This window comes from Pyxicephalus adspersus, chromosome 11, assembly GCF_032062135.1.
Source record: "Pyxicephalus adspersus chromosome 11, UCB_Pads_2.0, whole genome shotgun sequence".
NCBI lineage: Eukaryota > Metazoa > Chordata > Amphibia > Anura > Pyxicephalidae > Pyxicephalus > Pyxicephalus adspersus.
In genome coordinates, this window is record NC_092868.1 from 33365000 (window position 1) to 33385009 (window position 20010).

At 37.3% G+C, this 20010-nt stretch overlaps 1 protein-coding gene across 2 annotated transcripts in view; it reads left to right on the top strand.

Annotated features, from left to right (window-relative positions):
* The window catches only part of POU2AF1 (POU class 2 homeobox associating factor 1), a 33977-nt gene extending 23751 nt beyond the window's left edge, over positions 1 to 10226 (top strand). Inside the window, exons 2-5 of one of the 2 annotated variants that reach the window (XM_072425810.1) lie at positions 4439 to 4563; positions 5683 to 5725; positions 6732 to 7012; positions 7805 to 10226. In XM_072425810.1, coding sequence (XP_072281911.1) covers positions 4439 to 4563; positions 5683 to 5725; positions 6732 to 7012; positions 7805 to 8113 — 758 coding nt within the window. In that variant the 3' untranslated portion in view covers positions 8114 to 10226. Of the gene's footprint in view, positions 1 to 4438; positions 4564 to 5682; positions 5726 to 6728; positions 7013 to 7804 lie in introns of both variants that reach the window. The other variant, XM_072425809.1, reaches the window with a different exon arrangement.
* Positions 10227 to 20010: the final 9784 nt, after the last annotated feature.

A 20010-nucleotide genomic window follows, 5' to 3' on the forward strand; every position in this document is an offset into this window, starting at 1 on the left:
GTTGTGTTTGTCTATAAGTACATTGTAAATGTTATGTTTTATTAAACAGTCTTGATATTTTATGACTCATTCACAAGTACAATGTTATCAGGGTAACAGATTGCAGATAAGAGAAAAATGGTTTAAAGAATGTGGCGTCTGGAAGCAGAAAGCATAATAAAGGAATCTATACACTGACAACTGCATGTCATTTATAGAAAACAAGGGGCAATAAGGACAATATAGTTTAAACTTATCTCTCTAGAGCGCAGGAATGAGAAGAAAAAAATTGCCTTATCTGTGATTCATGCAGAATCAATCCAAAAGGAAATTTCAGCCACATCAAAAACTTGTTTTGTGAGCCATAAGGGGCCCCAATACACAAGACTGACATCAGTACAACAATTTTACTTCTTGTAAATGAGCTAATCACTAATCAATTACACCAAATTATCCAATCCTAATGTTCTCATTAAAATATCAGTATGTTTTAAAAAACTGTTGTACGTATGTACTGGTTCCTTTCTTTATGCATTTGATGGTGTTGACGTCTAGGAGCCTATTGCATGTCAACCACACTGAACAACATCATTTGTTTTCAAACAAAATAACACTTTGGAGAATTGTTCATTGCTGGCACCAAAGAAAACAATTATTGCAATTAGTACTACATTATTTTTTATGTGTTACACAAACTAGAATGTCTGTTGTAGTAAGCGGCTTCTATGTGCCAATCAACCCGTGTTTTATTGGAAAGGAAAAGCAATGTGAATTTCAGTTGTTCAGAAAAGGCTGAAAAATCATTACACACAGTCACAACTCATGCAAAAGTCACAGGAACCATTTTTGAAATTACTTAATGATGTGTTAGATCCCAATAAACTTTTACCATCACCTATATATTTATATGTCTGTGTTAAAGATATATTGACTACACATATTTTTTTAAAATAAAACATTTTTGCTGCAGTTGCTATTAGAATGTAACTATACATGTAAAATTGTACAAAACAAAGTCACACACAAATGTCACAGACATGGTCTAAATAATCTGACAATTGCAATGGCTTTCTGGCCAGATATCTAATATAATGCAAACTAGTTATTTCCATTTATGCTTTAAAAAGATATGTAAAAATGTATTAAAAAAGTAATTATATATACAGATGTACAAAGTTATTTTTTGAAGTTACTCTCCAAGCTGAAAACTGTATTAAAGATAGTTTGCATCCTTGTCAAAACTAATAGAAAAGTTATTGACTTTAAAAATGAACTCTGATGAGTAAAGTTGTGTGATTTTTAGAAATAATAACCACTTGTTGCTTTCACTTTTGTATTTTCAAGTCACAAAAGGAGGTCTGACATGTGGTTACACACAATTTTCATAGGTGATATAAAGATACAAATGTACTGAAAATATATTGTTACTTGTGTATCCATTTATCCACTCTTTTTATCTGCAGATTAATAAAAAAAAGAGTGGTCAAGATAAAGGTTTTTTGTTATAAAATGTCTTCCTACCGCTCTCCTTATTACCCGTACCCTATATTAGCCATACTTAACCATAATTAGCACAAAGTAACCTTTTTTTTCAATATTTTGCCCATAACTATTTTGTTTTTTGTTTTTTATTACTGCTTAAAGAAATGTGCAGTTTGGAAAATTAAAAACGTATTTATTTATTTGTAAATATTTTTATAATGCTTTGTACCGCTATACATATAAAAAGTATTTTGGTTTCTTTTTTTATTATTCCATAAAAAAGACCAAAAAAAATTAAAAGTTCCTTGTGACTGGATATTCTCTGCTAAACTTTCTTAGTAAATCAACCTTAATGTCACCAATGTATATGTTGTTTTCTTATTAACTCTGTAACTTATGTAAAAGAAATGTTTTTTTCTAAAGAAATAAACCTATAGTTGAAATATAAAAAAATGATGTGGTCCAATATTAGATACACTGGTGCAAAAGCTGAATTGTACCTGTATTGACTGGAACATGGTACATTGATTGGAATTCCGACTTTTCTTACCCTGTAGCCAATGGCCTAGGTAGTTTAAACTCTTTGTTCCTTAAAATATATAAAACTGTCAACATTTTCCTAGCTAAACCAGCTAGTCTTTGTTATTTTAAAAACTAAAAATTAGACTTTACTTCAAATAGTGAAATTTCATAGCCATGTTGTACCTGTGCATTAGAAACTTGTTCATCAGGTTTGCCAAAAAATTGGGTGCTGCACAACTCCCCATTGTACACAATACATTGCATTTTTATGTGGTTGTTTATAAAAATTCTGCAACAAGTTCCTAAATGTGTTGATGACACATTCTCCATATGTCCTTTACCTGCACCAGTCAGGACTTGCTATAGAACTCTTATAGTTGAATACTGTGCAGTATATAGTGATATATATTAATCATTGTGCAGGGTGATTATATGGTATATAATCCCTCATATCAAGTCATTTGAAGGGAATGCTAGACCTAAATACTGGATACTTGACCCAGGTCAATTCCTTTTTTCATTATTAAGTTGGTCCTAAAATAACATTTTGTCAAAAACACGTTCAGTAGAAAAAAGCTTTAAACACTTTATTAGACTTTTCAATGCATCTCATAGATCATCCATCTATCTAAAATATTTTTATTCTCTATTTATGCCGTTAGTGTTAATTATATTACATTTTACAAATACCTGGGATTAATTTAGTGACTACTTTGGATGTTTGACAGCTTTTCAGTTGTCCCCATTACAGCAAAGCCCAGGGGAACAACCTTTTTTGTTGCTTAAAGTAGAGGAACCCTTTTTGGCCTTGGAACAATGGTTAAAGCTTTGTTGCTAAATTTTGTTAAAATAAGTTGTAAAAAGTATTTGTTGGTGTATTGGTGACCTATTTATCACTACAGAATAAAAAGTGCACCACATACGCAACCCAAAAAATGCATTCTAGTCAAAGTTTTTACTAAAATGATCACATGGTCCAAGGGATGGAGCTTTTGCTAGAGACACCATACGGGTGTCACAAGGGTAGAATGATGTAGAAATATGACCTTGCTTACTAACTTTTTACTAATACTCCACTAGCTGATGTGTTAACTGGACTTCTTAAGGATTACATCTTAAAGAAAGAACAAGAATAAAATAGAAATACTTTGTACCATCTTAAACAATCATGGTGCCCCATGGGTTCTAATCCAAAACTGAAAGTGAAAGTTTTTGGCTTCATTTGCACTTTAAATAGGCTCCACTGGCCATGCATAAAATACCATATAATCTGACTTAAAGATTTCATACTTTATACCATAAACAGATTTTTTTTTCTAGAATTACACTGTATGGCATACAAGTAGGTGTGGTAATGAAAACTGATTTACCGACACTTTAAAAATAGGTGTGCATTTTATTACTAAACTACTTTTTCTGTAACCACAAATGTTCATATGTTACTTTTACTGTAGAGCAAATACTTTGTTCCTCTCCCACACCTAACTTCAAAGACATACCAATTCCTTTCCTGTTCTTTTACATATCTGCTGATATGTGTGTTTACATAAGTAACTGTGGTTACAGAAACATTCCTGATATACTTGCATATTTTACAGAAAAAAATACAAACTAATAATTGGAGAAGCATAGGACTTCTGTAAAAGTTGTTGCTTTAGCCTGCGTTCAATTACTTCTGATGAACCATATAAAAATTAAAAGTTTAAAATAACCGCTCTTTCGGACATTTGGTGTAACAGCACTCCTGGGAGATCCTAAATGCACCCAAGAGAGGTTTTTGAGTCAACCATGTCATTTGAAAATCCTTTTTTGTGTGGTTAGGTATGCTTGCAGTTTGGTCAGTTGCATTACAAGGAATTATGGCCCAGTCCTCTAGCTCCAATGCAACTTCAAAGCAACCGAACTGGACAGCAGCTCAATGTGGTTGCTGCAAATCACCACAACACAAATGTAACTGCATGCAAACATACTGCAACTGTTTTTTTTACCGGTCTTCTGCCCCTTTTAAGCCTGCAAACACACAATATATTATACATACCTGTTTCTCCAGTATATTCTCCAGTCTTGGACAGCTTTATTAAATCAGGGGCAGTGACCCTGATTTATCAGAGTTCTCCGGGACTGGAGAAAATACATTATCATGGCTGAACATGGGTAATCCAGCAACCTTGGAATGGTTTTCTTAAAAATCAATTGGTAATATTTATCAATCTTCAATCCTAGACCAGATTCATTGGAGGTTTATGAATCAGGGCCAATATCTATTCCTTAGGAAAACAACATTATTGATAAAGCATCTAACTATGCACCCTGCGATTCACCCCACACACATTTCTTTCCTGCTTTCTTTACATGAGGCCATATGGAGTTTCAATAAGGAGAGAGAATCAGTAACTAAACAGATTCTGCTTTGTGATATTGGTGCCATGGGTTGATTGCTACATTCATTTTACAGCTGTGACTTCAGAACATCATCAGAATAATCAGACCAGGCCGTACCTTGGAGTACGTGTAAAGGAACCAGTCAAAGAACTTTTGAAAAGAAAAAGAGGCAGTGCCAGTGGAACTAACACTACCCAGGTATTATAGTATATGATGTAATGTAATGCTTTATAGATAATATAGACAATATTTTCATGTTAGAAACCAGGAAAGGGTGACAATTTCAAAAACAAAGGATGTGACAGTATAACAATGTGGCTACACCAGAGTCATACAACCATAAACTTTACAAACACAGAAAATGTTTGCATATGGCCAGATAATGTAAAAAATTTCCTTATAGAGAGCAACATAAAAGCTCCATGAATATGATCACTCTATGGAATGGAATTTAGAACTTTCACTTTGCCAAAAATTAGGATATTTTAGCATTGAATAAATGCTTTGAAATTAATCAGAAAGGCAGAAATAAGGTGTGCTTTGGAGTGGTTATTATGTGCTATAGGCCTTAAATAAGTATTATAAGTTGTAGATAACAATGGGATTTTTTATGGTTCTGATTGAGTTCCTCAAAAAAACTACTGTTCATATAGTTTTGTTAGTTGTAAAATTAAGTCCATTCATTCCTAATTAGCATTAGTTACATAAAGATGCCAATACAGCAGCCAGAGAAATTGTATTTTGTAAAGCTCCCCATGTAAATACTTGTGTATGACACAATAGAGAGTGTGACCTGTACTATACTTATGAGGATTAAACATGAACATCTCTAACATGAACATCTAAATACATATAAGTAAACAGAAGTTGTGATATATATACAAATCTTTTCTCCGACCAGCAGCTAGTCATTTGCTCTTAACATCAGGGCTCTATTCATTGTCCCCACCCTGGCTTCTGATTGGTAGTTGCTGGCTACCAATTAAAAACCAATTTCATACTTGCTACTGCTGTCACAACAAAGTGATTAACTGGTGGGGAACTGAGGAGAACTGATCATAATGTGATGCTCCTGGTTATAGGGAATCTAAGGTAGGGGATTGAGAGGGGATGAGTACAATAAGAAAATACATACAAGGTTGTCCTACTAGACAATTTCTCCCCCTAGAAATTTTCATGTAGGCAACCATGGATTTTAGACTTTTGATACTTTGTTTTGGATTAACATTTGTTTAATCAAACTCTCTTTTTTAATTAAGTTCATTTCAGTATGTTATGAAAATATTGTTTCCATTAATCTATAATGTATGTTTTTAGGTGCCATCAACTTTTCAGACATATCCATCCTACACACCAGTAGGTAATTTATAAACACACAGAATGTGTTTTTTTTCACATGCTTTTCAATGCTAAATCAGAATGTTACTGGGGATATCTATATGGGACAGCACTAACAAATTTATCTAATTAGAACCTAATTACAATAGGACTAATATTAGCCCTAAAGTGATGGTTCAGAAGTGACAATGTGGCTGCTATGAGTGACTGATAACATTATTGAATGGTTTTAGAATATTTTATTGATGTGTACTTAGCTAAGTGAATTATAACTCTACAACAACGGTCGCCAACCTGTGGTCTGTGGACCACTGGTGGTCCATGGCTCTGGCCGGTGCACCCCCAAGCGGGGTCAGGAGAAGGACCCCACTGGAGGGACGCACTGACCAGAGCCGTGGACCATGTCCCCTGTACAGTCCCCAGGTTTAGGGAAATGGTGGGCTGTGTCCCTGGAAATAACCCTCCCACTCTCCCTTTGCAGGCTCGGATCTGTGATGGGAGAGTGGGCTGGGTTATCTTGTTATTACGTCACTATGGGGGAGGTTTCTCCCTCTTTGATTGACACCTGGCTCCCTGCGCATGCATGCTCAGGAGCCAGGAATTTTAGCGGTCCATGGGACCACTAATTAATTTTGAAAAAAAATTATTTTGAACAAATGAATGTGGTAAAGCACTACAGCACATGTGATAGCAGGTCTTGGTTCTCCTTCACCTGAGCCTATTAGGAGCTTTAGATAATCATATCCAGTCCACCACTCTTTCTGATTTCTGGGATTAGATTGATGGTGTAATTGGAGGTTGGGTCGAGTAACAGGAAGAAGAAGTTTCTTTTTAGCTTGTATTAATATAGTGGCTCCAATACTAAAGAGATTAGGTGCTGACGCTCACATTTTAAACAGTTAAGAATTACTGGATGTTTGGGATAGATATATGTGTGTCAAGAATATTTGAATTTTGGGTTTAAATTTTAATTTGTTGTTGAAATTTTCATTACTTTAAAAGTATTTTTTTTTTATGTTTACTAGCAGTCTCAAGCTCCACCGATGTATCCTATGTTGATCTGGATGCTACAACAACAGCATTGCCAATCCATGATGAAAGCATCTTGTACACTGGACTGATTTCACAACCACCTTCTTTTCAGCCTTTAACACAATGGACAACATGTCCAGAGTACATTTCACATGAAAGTGTTAGCTGTCCTTATACAACTGATATGTATGTTCAGCCAATGTGTCAAAGTTACACTGTGGTTGGTCCACCTTCTGTATTAACATACACTTCACAGCCTCTTCTAACAAATTTTACAGTAAGTATGTTATCAGATATCTCTAAAATCCTGGGAAATAGGTTTGTGAATATAGTTGTGTGTATAACTTAGCATAGAAACACCTGCTGGTTGTTTACATTGGTAGGCTGTCAGGCTGCCAAGAATCTGTTCTGGTACAAAAATAACTAAGATTTCAGTGAACTTTTGCTTCAGAAGGAAAATGCCACTTCACTTCTGAATGATCCAAAGTTCACAAAACTCACCTATATTTTAAACAACAGCTAAAGTCCTGATGAATGAGGGTTCCACAAAACCTTATAAACACATCTTTAAAGATTTAGGATTTAATGATAAATTAAAAAGTTTTGGTGCAGTGGTCTTTATTCTTCCAAACTGGATGCTCAAGACACTTCTCAAGATCCTGTTGTATCCAACAGCTACCTAAAAAGATTTATTGTGCTCTACAAAATATATTTTATTCTACTTTGTAAAATGTATATAACAGAGGTTCCACCATTTTCTTTTTTCTCATCACCCTGAGACTACCATGGTCAGTGGTAACCTGTCTTCTTGGTATAGAAAATAGAAATAGGAGACAATTGGAGACAACTAATTTTTTATATATTTACTACACTTTAAATAGTTCTTTGAGTACAATGTTATTTTATCATTCCAATTTTTTCAGCGGTGACCTATAGCACAAACAATGGAAAAATTCTAGTTATCTAGTTCAGATTTAGTATATTATGAAAAATGACAATTTTAGGTATGTTGTTTATTTTGTGTTTTTTCTTACTATTGGTTTGATTATAAAATATGTTTCCTTTGCAGACACGAAACAGCACTTGTGTTGCTACTCAGTTAGAATATGCCGATCAGCAGACGCCACTGACTTACTTCCCATGGGCCCAGCCAATTCCAACCCTGCCAACAGCAACTCATTCTATACCCTACCAAACAACCACAATCCAAAGCCCACAGTTTGTCCCAATACCGATTTCTTTACCAGATCCTGTGCCAGAAGAACTGAATGACTCGAGGCAAGCCATCAACAATGTGTCTATTGAAAAATTATTACATGGGGAAGAAGGGAGTGACTCATATGTTCTTAATCATACCCTGTCTATTGAAGGGCTTTAATTATTATCTTCATTGATATTATTTGTCTGTATTAAATTGCTTTTGGTTTGATATTTGCTAATCTAATTCCTTTTAGGATAACAGAAAGAAAATATTTTACAATCTATTACTTGAAGCACCATTCACCCAAAAGAACACTTGCCATGACCATTGGGCAGTTTCCACTTTCCACTTGTTAAATAAAATAGTTAATGACAAAAATTAGGATAATAAACACTTCGGTCAGAAGTATACCGTACAAAGCAGAGCAATTAAAATTGATTAAAAATGTAACTCCAGTTCAGTGAACAGCCTAGTGTATAAGGCACTGAGGTCAGGGGTCGGTAATACGCAGCCTGGAGTACAGAGTGCAGGGGTCAGAAATGTTTTACATACAAAGTACAAGGGTCAGCGATGTGGTATGTACAGAGTATAGAGGTCAGAACTGTGTAATGTACAGATTTCAGGAGTATGTAACACCTTGAGTGCAATAGTCAGGTATATACTAGATTTGTAAGCTCTTCGGGGCAGGGTCCTCTCCTCCTGTATCACCGTCTGTATTAGTCTGTCATTTGCAACCCCTATTTAATGTACAGCGCTGCGTAATATGTTGGGGCTATATAAATCCTGTTTATTAATAATAACAATAATAATAACAATAATATGCAACCCGTGCAGTGGTTAGGAGTGTATAGAGTGCAGGAATCAGCAATGTGTTTTGTTTAGAGTGCAGGGGTCAGGTGTGTGTAATGTATGACTTGCAAGGCGACATAAGTATACACAGCCCAGCACATAATCACCGATCACAGATGCTTTGAATACACACACAAAATTAAAATGTATCTTGGCTGTTAATCTAGCCTAAAATGGAAATAAGGGAAAGCTTTGAAATGTCATATAAAAGATTCCTTTGTATTTAATTTGATTTGTTAGATCAGATATTTGAAGAATAACAATTAGTGCTTTCTGCATTCAAAGGTTGAAATCAAGTTTTAAGTGCAAGTCAGCAAAATCTTGTTAACTTTAAAAAAAAATACACATAATAAGTTCAGAGACCCTATTAACCCGTTTTGCAGTGTGCTGCATCATTTTCTTCTCAAAAGTTGCATTTTCAATTTGAAACCAGCACCCCTTAATGAGACCCTTTGGCAAAACACACACATAACCAGGCATTCTAAATGTTGTGAGAACATGATAATATTGTAATTAGGCTGTTCCAACAAGTGTGAGGCTCCCTCTAGGGCAGGGGTGTCAAACTCAAATACACAGTGGGCCAAAATAAAAAATGTATACAAAGTCGAGGGCCAAACTTGAAATTTAAATAGCACCGCTACTACAATTCCCTGCATCAAGAAAACAGCCCAATGGGCGGCTTAATGTTATAAGTGGCTGGAACTCCCTCTTCACTGAAACAGCACCGCTTCTACAATTTGCTGCGTCTATAAAACAGTCCAATGCAGGGCCACACATATGCAGAGTGATGCTGGGAATTGTAGTAGCGGTGCTATTTTAATGCAGATTGCAATCCAGATTCGGCCTGCGGGCCAGAGCTTGACACCCCTGCTCCAGGGCATGCATGAAAAAAATCAGGAGAAACACATAGCAACACGTTTCCCAAAAATGATGGCACCCAGGCAGAGAAACAATGGAGCCTCAAGGTAATCTTTCTCTCTAGTAGCCAAGGGACATGTCATTGAGACGGTCTTGATGTTGCGTCACCACAACAACCAACTAGCCTTACTGACCCCTGTCTACATACATGTCCCCATCTCTTTGTCTGGGAGGCAGGACAATTGCTATTTTACAGAAGTTAGCCAAAAAGAAAGATACATTTCAATCTTTTGTACAGGAAAAGAGAAAAACAATGGATTTCCTGGTTCTTTATGAAAATGTACTTAGCCTAAAAATGGAAACAAATGCAGCCAGCACATTTAAGAACTGATAAGCTGCATGTTATTGGGTTTAGTTATTTGGGATAAAAGTAATACATAATAAGTTTGCATATACTGTACCTCACATGCAATGTATACTTTTTTTGTGATACAAAGGTTTATTTATTGCATTGTATTTTTTTTTTCATTTTGTTGTCCTTCCAATATTAAATTTACTACGGTTCCAAGTTGAATCTCACTCACCAGGTTGTTGGTCTTTGGCAATGCAGCAGAAATGTTTTATTCAGATTTCATGAAAGCAAGTTACAACAAGCATATTTGTGTCAGGACTGTACACACATAGATTACCTAAGGTTAGGCACACATATTTATGGGAACTATTTTCAAGGGAACGTACCTTTAATGCAAACAGATAGACAAACAAGTCTTTAAAAATGATTGTACATTTCCACAAAGTTTAATGCAACTGTAAAGGTGAACATTTTCCTGATACTGTAAAAGATTTTAGGTTTGCACATGAATCACCACAATATTTATTATCTAACTATACTCATAATTTACATGTTTATGGTTCTTTTTTTGGTAATACTATTCATCAGAGTTGGCAACTATGGTATGACATTTAAATATTTGCTTTTGAATTTATGGGACAAAATGTTTAGGCTTTGTGTAGACTGGTGGTGAGGTTGTGACATGGTTACGACTTCCTCATGTCTGTGACCTGCTGCCTCAGGGTAGACAATAAATGTTGTGTCCACCCACAGCAGGCCAATGGAGAATGAATGGGGCCGCAATGAGGTACTCAGTACGACCTGCTTCTGTGTCTGGCGGTAGCTCTACCCAATAAGCTACCTGAAGCGCTGGATAGCGTCATGCCTGTTTCCACAGTCTACCTTCCCTGATATGCTGTATTATCGTGAACGCTGAACTCCTTGCTCCTCCCCCTGACTTCCTTTTTAAGCCCCGACATGAATTTCCTGTTTGCTAGATTATTGTGCTCCTGCCTTTGTTTTGCCTTACTTTTGCTACTACTGCTGCATTGCCAGGTATGTAGTGGGCAAGGCACGCATGGGCACGCCATGCCCTCACTTTTTTCGGGACCCCCGTATTGGCTCTCTCTGCTTACTCACCATCAATAGTCTTCACTATTACAGTTCCCCCTCTTCTTTTTTTACAACACCCCTCTGCATCGCCTTATCTGCTACTTGCTTGTGTATTGACCTTTGGCTATGGAATTACTGACTACTTCTATTGCTCATTCCTGTTAACATAATTTACCCAGATACCCAGGCTTTTTTCCTGACTATGCTCCTTTCTTGCTCCGCAGCTGCCTGTGTACTGAACCCAGAATATTTACACTAGTTGAAACAGCTATTGGACTCCGAGCTTGTTCCCAGGTCATGACACTACAGGTCTGAACATGCCCTTAGTGGAAAATTTCTAAAACAATGAATGTGATTTTCACCATTCACTGGTGGTGAATCAATCACTGTAATGTCATATCCACTGCTTTTTAAATATATCCCTTAAGCTTGGTCAAAGTCCCACCCCAAGTTTTGCTGGAAATTATTTAGAATGACCTTCTCATTGTTTAGGGGCAACCACTTAGAAAAAAGCTAAATTCCAAAGATCTTTGAATGGGCACAGCTGTGTTTGCCATGTGAACGGGTACACATGCTGATATGCTGGAACCATCACTAGTAGTAATGTTTAGTGGCCTACTGGCTGACAATCAATAACTTTACTAAAAACAAAATCTTAATATTTTGCTGCTTACCAGTCTTTAGATGTGGTCACTGCCTTGGTTTTAGTTTCAGTTAATGAACAGTTTCTATAAATACAGAAAATATATATTAGAGATTATGGTAAAAATTCACTTTGCAAATAATACCCAATCACATGCAACGAAATGTATAAAACAAACCAGATTTTTGCTTGCATATGACTTGATCACTGAAATCAACAGAGCTTCTTTGCATTCACTAAACTAAGTAAACTTCCCCTTCCAGAAATTCGCTTTGCTAAATGAACAGCCTAAAATCCTTTAGTAAATCAACCTAAGTGGGCACAGGCATGTGATATAAAGTACAATGGAGATATGCTCCTTCTGCATGACATTCAAAACTAAAATAAAAAATTGGTTGCAGTTGGGTTTGAACACCCAGTCACATTTGTGGATTTTGTAAAATGATAACAGCACTCCACCATGGGAAATCTGCAAATGACAAGGAAAACTCTTTTATCAAAGGAGGCAGCTTACATCATTTTATCATAGTAGTATTATTTTTTCTTTTTAAAAATAGCTAATATCACAATTCTTCCATCACTACTGTTGTATTGCAAATAAATAATAATCTAAAAATATTTAACATGCATCTGACCAGTATCAGGTTCATTTTCTAATGAAAGAAAAAATACAGAAGAAAATGCGTTTGTTTATATAAAAAAAATGCAAAAAGACAAATGCGACTGTCAGTTTTTGAATGTTGGCCAGCCAACACCTTAGGCCTACGGAAATGCAGTGAATGTGTGCTCGTATAGCAACAATGATCGTTATCAGCAATAAACTAGGTGCGATCTAACCCAGATGTCTGTGGATATTTAACGAAGATAGCAAGTAACCTTTATTATACCTAAACACCACATTATGCAGTGCACACCCCATAGGGCTTTGTGTAACTAAACTACTGACCCCATAAAATATTTGCACAAAGTCCTATAAGGTACATTATTTAATAGAATTATGGGTTCTATTTATAACTTGCACAAAAAATTCACACGGTTTTCACGCACAATTTGTCTAGCTGAATCTAACTGGAAAATGAAGAAAATCTGTTGTAATAATATCTATAATCGATCTTTATGTAAATTTTGTTTGTGTTGCAATAACCTATAAAGTCATGCACCAACATTCTGTAGTTATTCCAAACAAATGCTAAAATATATCATGTGATCTCATATGTGATGTCATATATCAAATGCTAAAATATATCAGGAATAAAATGTCCATCAACACCTGGTGACTGGGTAAGGAGAATCTTAATCTCCCTGGCGGTCTGAATAATAAGTGTTTTTAAATGTCAAAATAGTACATTTAAAAATACTGATTATTTAAAATTTCCCACCTGGTCCTGCCCTCTAGCTTTATGCTCGCACTTCCCGGCCGGCATCTGCATCTCTTGGCCTCGTGTCCCCAACATTCACACGCCGGGGACGCATATGCCGGGCAACGCTGGAGGATGCCATCGACACCGCTGGAAGATGCTGTGGGCTAAGGGGGCTTTAAGTACGACTTAAAAACTCCCTGGCAATTCGATCCTGACTGTGGCTCGTGGTTTCCACTTTTGGTACTAAAAATTAACCCTGAGCCACACTCGGGAATACCGCCAGGGAGCTTAAATATACAACCAAAGTACTAATAACAAATCCACAAAAACTGCAGATATTCACAGCTATATTGTGAGAATCTTTCTATGGAACATTAATACCAATGACAGTTAACAAATTGGTAAAGCTCTTACTGAAAAGAAAATCTGGGAAATGAAACCCACACTGAAAATACTGCTAGAATTAAACTTTTTTATACTCTGCATATTGCTATGTGTATAGCAGAAGCAATGAAATGGGCCTGATTTATTAAAGCTATCCAAGGCTAGAGAAGATACACTTTCATCAGTGAATCTGGGTAATCCAGCAAACTGAAAACATTTGCTAACAAATAGGAAATCCATTCCAGGTTTGCTGGATTATCCAGCTTCACTGATAAAAGTGTATCCTCTGCAGCCTTGGAGAGTTTTATTAAATTAGGGCCATTCTAATTAGAACACAATCCCCATGATGCATAGCATAGATGTTGCATCTTATTTTGGTTATGGTTTCAAGGACCGGTAACCTGCTTAGAAGTGGGGAAGGCAAAAAAAGTCAAATATAGGATAATTCAAGAAGAAAGCTTTCTTTATTCTTCTAGATCCAACCATCTATCAGGGCCATGACACTGCCATATCTTTAGTAGGATGGTTTCTGGTCAAAAACACATTAGACTGACTCAAATCTTAGAGCTAAATATATTTTAAGTCAATGGAAATTTGGAGACTTGGAAAGTTCTGACCTCTGACTTCTGATGGTCCCTACCCAACAAGCTAGAGGTAAAGCAATTTTGCTGGGAAAAAGTAACTATCCCTGAAGCATTTGCAACTTGTGAACCTGAAAGTTTACATTTTTATTATTTATACTTTAATTGAACAATGGGGTGACTGAGTTAAAGTGTTTACAGAATTATTACATCATTATGATTTGTAGACTTTTGAAACAGATGGAAAAGTTGTCTTTTTTTACATTCCCTGACATAGAATTAAAAAAAGAGTCATTTGAGAACTGTGTATAGTTTTTGTCCAAAAACAGACTAATATAAATTAGCAGAACTGGGACGATGCCCAGAACCTGAATGCCACACCTGCAAGATTACATTTGGATTTCCCCTTTTACGATCTTTCTCAGCATTGTTTTTGGAGAATAATCCCGTGATAATTTGATATAAGAACATGACATAAAAGCAGGTATACTGGTAGAACTTGTTTAAAATATAAAACAGTTTATGTTGGATCAGCACCCTGGGGATATTAAATTAATTTCACCCCATAAACTTTGTAATGTTTAATCTGAGAGACTGCATGATATTTTCAGAGACATTTTTATTTTTGATAAACAGTATTTATATAGTGCCAACATATTATGCAGCGCTGTACATTACATAGAGAGACATGGACAGTGTCAAGCATATTAGTTATTCCATATGTTCTTTACCACCAATTGTATTTTTAAAAATTAGAATCCTAAAAATGCAAATGAGGACCCTATAAATCCCAGCAATGATTTAACAGGTATTCTTGCTCTCTGCTTTCTAAAATGAACACAAAGCAAATGTCCTGGGAGCCAGGGGAGTTTAGATGTGAGCTTTGAGGATGAATTTCTGCATGGTGCATAATGATGCATAAATAAAATCCATTCCTTCTACTATACTGATAATAAATGCTTATTTATGGGAACAATAAAAAACTTTTTAACTCATTTCCTACTTCACCAACCACCACTGTGATCCTTGCAAAATAAATATGTAAATGTGTAATTAATTGACAAACATGATTATGAGCTGTAATGATAATGAGATGTAACGTTGTCTAGTGATTCCGACCAAACCCATTTATTTTATTTTGCCTTGTATTTGCTTTTTGTTATGCCTAAAATTATATTTCCATACTTTACGTTAACTATAGAGATCATTGTTTTCCAGTGTTAGATTATCTTCAGTAATGATAAAGCAAATTAATATAAAATAGTGAAATGAAGCAAAACCTGACTATCAAGTTAAATGTTGCAGTATTGTCCAGTGACAGCCCATTATGAAATCTCAACACATCGAGTCTTTATTTTTGAGGCATGAGATACAGGGGATTCAAAGTTATCTAAAATAGGACACTGAACTTTTTTAAAAAAAAACAAAGTACAACTTTCAAGTTTTGTATTTTTTTCCCTAATACTGTATATTGGTTATAAAAAAAACAGTTCAGGATTATTTATTAAGGTTGAAAACTGTAGTGGCAGAATCCTCAAATTAGGTAAATTACAATATGTTTTTTGATCACAGAAAGAAAAATAAAATAAGTTAGGCCAGTACATTGTACTGAATAGCCTTAGAATGCCTTTCTCATTTACCTATATTGAAAACAATATTACTGAACAGTCTGTATTCACATATGCTATATGGTGACCAAGCTACATTTTATGCAGTTAGAATTGTCTGGGATAAATATGAGAACACCCACCCTCCCCTGCAATTTGTTCCATGGAAAACTACCTGGACACTGTAAGATTGTTACAGAAACCACAACATTTGCATAGAATAAAATATTGCTCCTGTCTGTGTGCCAGATAAACTAATAAATATTTGTGCCGTTTACTTAGCTGCTATGGCTCTATGGTCTCTAATTTTAAAACAGGAAATCAGACATTCCCTCAAATATTCCAGGTCCATGTTTTCAATGGCAGTAACTGATTCCCACTGGGGAATGTCAGATTTCTTGTTTTATATAGAGAACTCTATGATCTTTGGCTTCACTTAAATTCAAACTAAAAGTTTCCTAAGCTAAGCAATGTATATTATGTAAAAATAAAAAAGGGAAAAAGAAACAAGGAATACCCACTAGTAACATGTCCAATATTATATTTATTTAATACCAGTGTTGTATTTATAGCTTTACTGAACCAGGAGATATTCTGTCTTTATGTATTTTGATTGTATAGTATTTAACTTATGTTTATATAATTATTGAAGTACAGAATGTTTTTGGGTATCTATGCCCATGTCTGTACAGAGTGCAGTGGCTGTATGTATGTAAGATATCACTGTAAAATGGTGTTTACCCCACAATACAGCATGACCAGGGTACAGCATGAGAAGCCTCCCTCTGCCATACCCAATTAATCCACCACCCCCAATTGCTCCCATCCAATAACACAAAACATAACACAATTATTTTGGTGGAAAAATTGGCCACAGCAGCCCCCTTTTATTAACCATGTTCACAAATACATTAACAACAATATTTTAGCATAAAACCGGAACAACTCTTTAAACAGATCCATGAAAGGTATCAATTTTCTTATAGTACTCCAGCTGTCTCCGCATCCACACCAGGCCCCCAGGCGCTCATACCCCGCCTCGGGGACAGTTAGCGGGTTCCCATATTCCAAATTAGCCTCCACAACAACCGAGTGTCATGCGAGGCCACCCTTACTGTCCCAACACCATTTTACCGTGTCCCCATCCCCTCTACATTTCCATTACCCCACCTCTACCTTCCATGGACCCGAACCACATAAACCTGTCCAGACTGAGCTGCTGTGACAATAACCCCCCAACCGTCCAAACCTAGGGAGGGAGGGTGGGAATGCAGTCCCACAGCAATCGATTTTAAAAGAATTTCTGCTCTCCCCATCAGAAAACCTTCCTTTTAACCCCTTAATCTCTCCACCCCTTAAAAACTCCCCTCCAATCCTGCTCCCTGATTTTCCCGCATTTTCTTTCATTAGCATAATTTATTCCATCATTTCATTCATTCATTTTTTTTATTTTTTTTTATTTTTAAACTTTTAACCTCCTCTTAGTCATCCTGTACACGTGCCTCCACCTACTCACTCTCCAACCATTCCTCTGAACTTCTGACCCATTTTTTTTTTTTTGCCTCATTGTCCTTTTCACTTCCACATCCACCTGTCCCCCTTTTCCATGACCTTTTAACCTTCTTCATACTCCGTCTTCCATACTCCCCCTGTCATGAGGCCCTCCGCCCATAGATTGCTCCAGGCCTGCTTTCAGAGTATAAATAAGATTATACATTTTCTGAAACTGTAATTTAAATATTCCTGACGACTGAAATCTGTATGCTTTGTCATACTTGTGATTAGAGATGAGCGAATTTCTCAAAAAATTGTTTGGCCGGTTCGCTTCGATACAAATTTATTTGCGGTGAATCGCATTAAAAAACATCTATTTCCAGCCTGCAGAGAGCCTTGATAGTGGTGTAGAACACTGTGCCTTGCAGTAACACGCATAGGGAGTCTGCTGTGGTAGTGAAATAATACTGTGAGTCAGTATGACAGGCGTCGCTATTAGAATCACTGCACACTTCACTTATTTGGGCAGTCATGGGGCCAAAACTGACCATATAACTCAAGTATGAACTAACCCTTACAGGTCCATGTTAGCGTCAAGAAGAAGCGCACTCCTTTTACACCCTTGTCAGCTGATTCCACAAAGATGTCTACAGAACCTGTTCTATTAACTGCTTATACAAGTAGAACCCCCCAACAGAGTGGAGATGGTGTCAGCAGTAAGTTTGTGTTGACGTCATTGATTATTTTGTCCTTTCTCTGATCCGTCAGAACAATAACCCACAAAAAAACGGATCCTGTCTGTGGAGCATATGCCCTCACTCGGTCAGCATTTGCTCAATAATCCATCAGCATTGCTAATGCCAAAAAAAACAGGAGTGGATCCAAAACAGAGATGACACGTGAATAGAATATTTGCATGTCTTCTGTGTTTTGTACTCACTCCTGCTTTTGGCTACCAAATTATAAGGCAATTCTGATGGGACCATACAGGCCTTACAGCTACTACACAGACAGGATCCATTGTGCGTCTCTTTTTTGCTTCTGTCTGACAGATCAGAAGAAGGGTCAAATAAATAGTGATGTCATTCAGGCCAAAAGGCAAAAAAGTGGGGAGGGTGGGAGAACAGCTTGAGAAGTCCACAGAGTGGCACAATGACATAGTGGTGAAGTGGAAGCAGCATGAGGGGACCACAGAGTGACACAATGACAGGGTGTGGAGCTGGCAGCAGCATCAGGAGGCCACAGAGTGGCACAATGACAGAGTCTGGAGGTTGCGGCAGCAGCAGCAGGAGGAGGCCACAGGGTGGCACAATGACAGAGTCTGGAGTTGGCGACAGCATCAGGAGGCTACAGAGTGGCACAATGACAGAGTGTGCCAGTGGCAGCAGCATGAGTAGGCCACAGAGTGGCACAATGACAGAGACTGGAGGTGGCGGCAGCATGAGTAGGCCACAGAGTGGCAGAATGACATAATGTGGAGGTGGCGACAGCATCAGGAGGCCACAGAGTGGCACAATGACATAGTGATGAGGTAGAAGCAGCATGAGATGACCACAGAGTGGCCCAATGACAGACTCTGCAGGTGGCGGCAGCATCAGGAGGCCACAGAATGAAACAACGACAGTGTGGAGGTGGCAGCAGCATCAGGAGGCCACAGAGTGGCACAATGACAGAGTGTGGAGGTGGCAGCAGCATGAGTAGGCCACAGAGTGGCACAATGACAGAGTGTGGAGGTGGCAGCAGCATGAGTAGGCCACAGAGTGGCACAACGACAGAGTCTAGAGGTAGCGGCAGCATGAGCAGATGGTCTACCCCGGGCACGTTTGGCTCCTGACCTCCCACTGCTGCCACCCTGCTGACTCCCAGGCTGACAGGGCCTGCTCCCAGGCTATGCCAACTAAGGATTGTGTCTGACGAACCCACCGACTGTTGGCTGGGGGTGTCTGATGTCACTTGGGATAAAGTAGATGACCAAGTTAACCAATCAAGAACTGTTGGGTTGCTGGTCAAGACACGACCGCTAGATGACAAGGGGAGCTCAGGACTCTCCCTGCGACTCCTGCCGACACGCCCCCTTACTCTGCTGCGACCTCTGCCTGCGCCAGAAACATTTAGGCCTCTGCCACTCCTCTGTGCATGGCCTGGCACTTCTCTGTCTGACATACTTTTAGCTGAACTAAATAAATTAAAAGCAAATTAAAACACCCCTAAAAGCGACGAATACATTTTTCTTTTTGTACAGAAAAAGGCCACTAAACGCTTTTACCACAAATAACTGCAACAGTGAACTACGTATATATTTTTCTTTTTGTACTCAAATACGTCACTGAACGCTTTCACCACATATAACTGCAGAAGTGAACTAAGAATATATTTTCTTTTTGTACTGAAATAGGCCACTAAACGCTTTCACCAAAAATAACTGCAACAGTGAACTGCGTATATATTTTTCTTTTTGTACTCAAATACCTCACAAAATGCTTTTAGCACATTGAACTGCAGAAGTGAATATATTTTTCTTTTTGTACTGAAATAGGCCACTAAATGCTTTCACCACATATAACTGCAGAAGTGAAATGAGTATATATTTTTCTTTTTCCACAGATATAAGCCACTAAAGGCTTTTCAACATAGCACTTGCACCCCAATAACAAGAACAAATTGCTGGAATGACAGAGCTGTATATTGGCTATTTGGATCCCCAAATAATCTTTCCCTGCACTTATAAATCACTTTTCTAGCACGGTCCCTAGCGCCTTCTGACGTCTCTCCCTGCATTAAGATGCTGTGAAATGATTCCTCTCTATCCTTTCCCTGCACTTATAAATCGTTTTTGTGGGTTTTTTTTCTCAC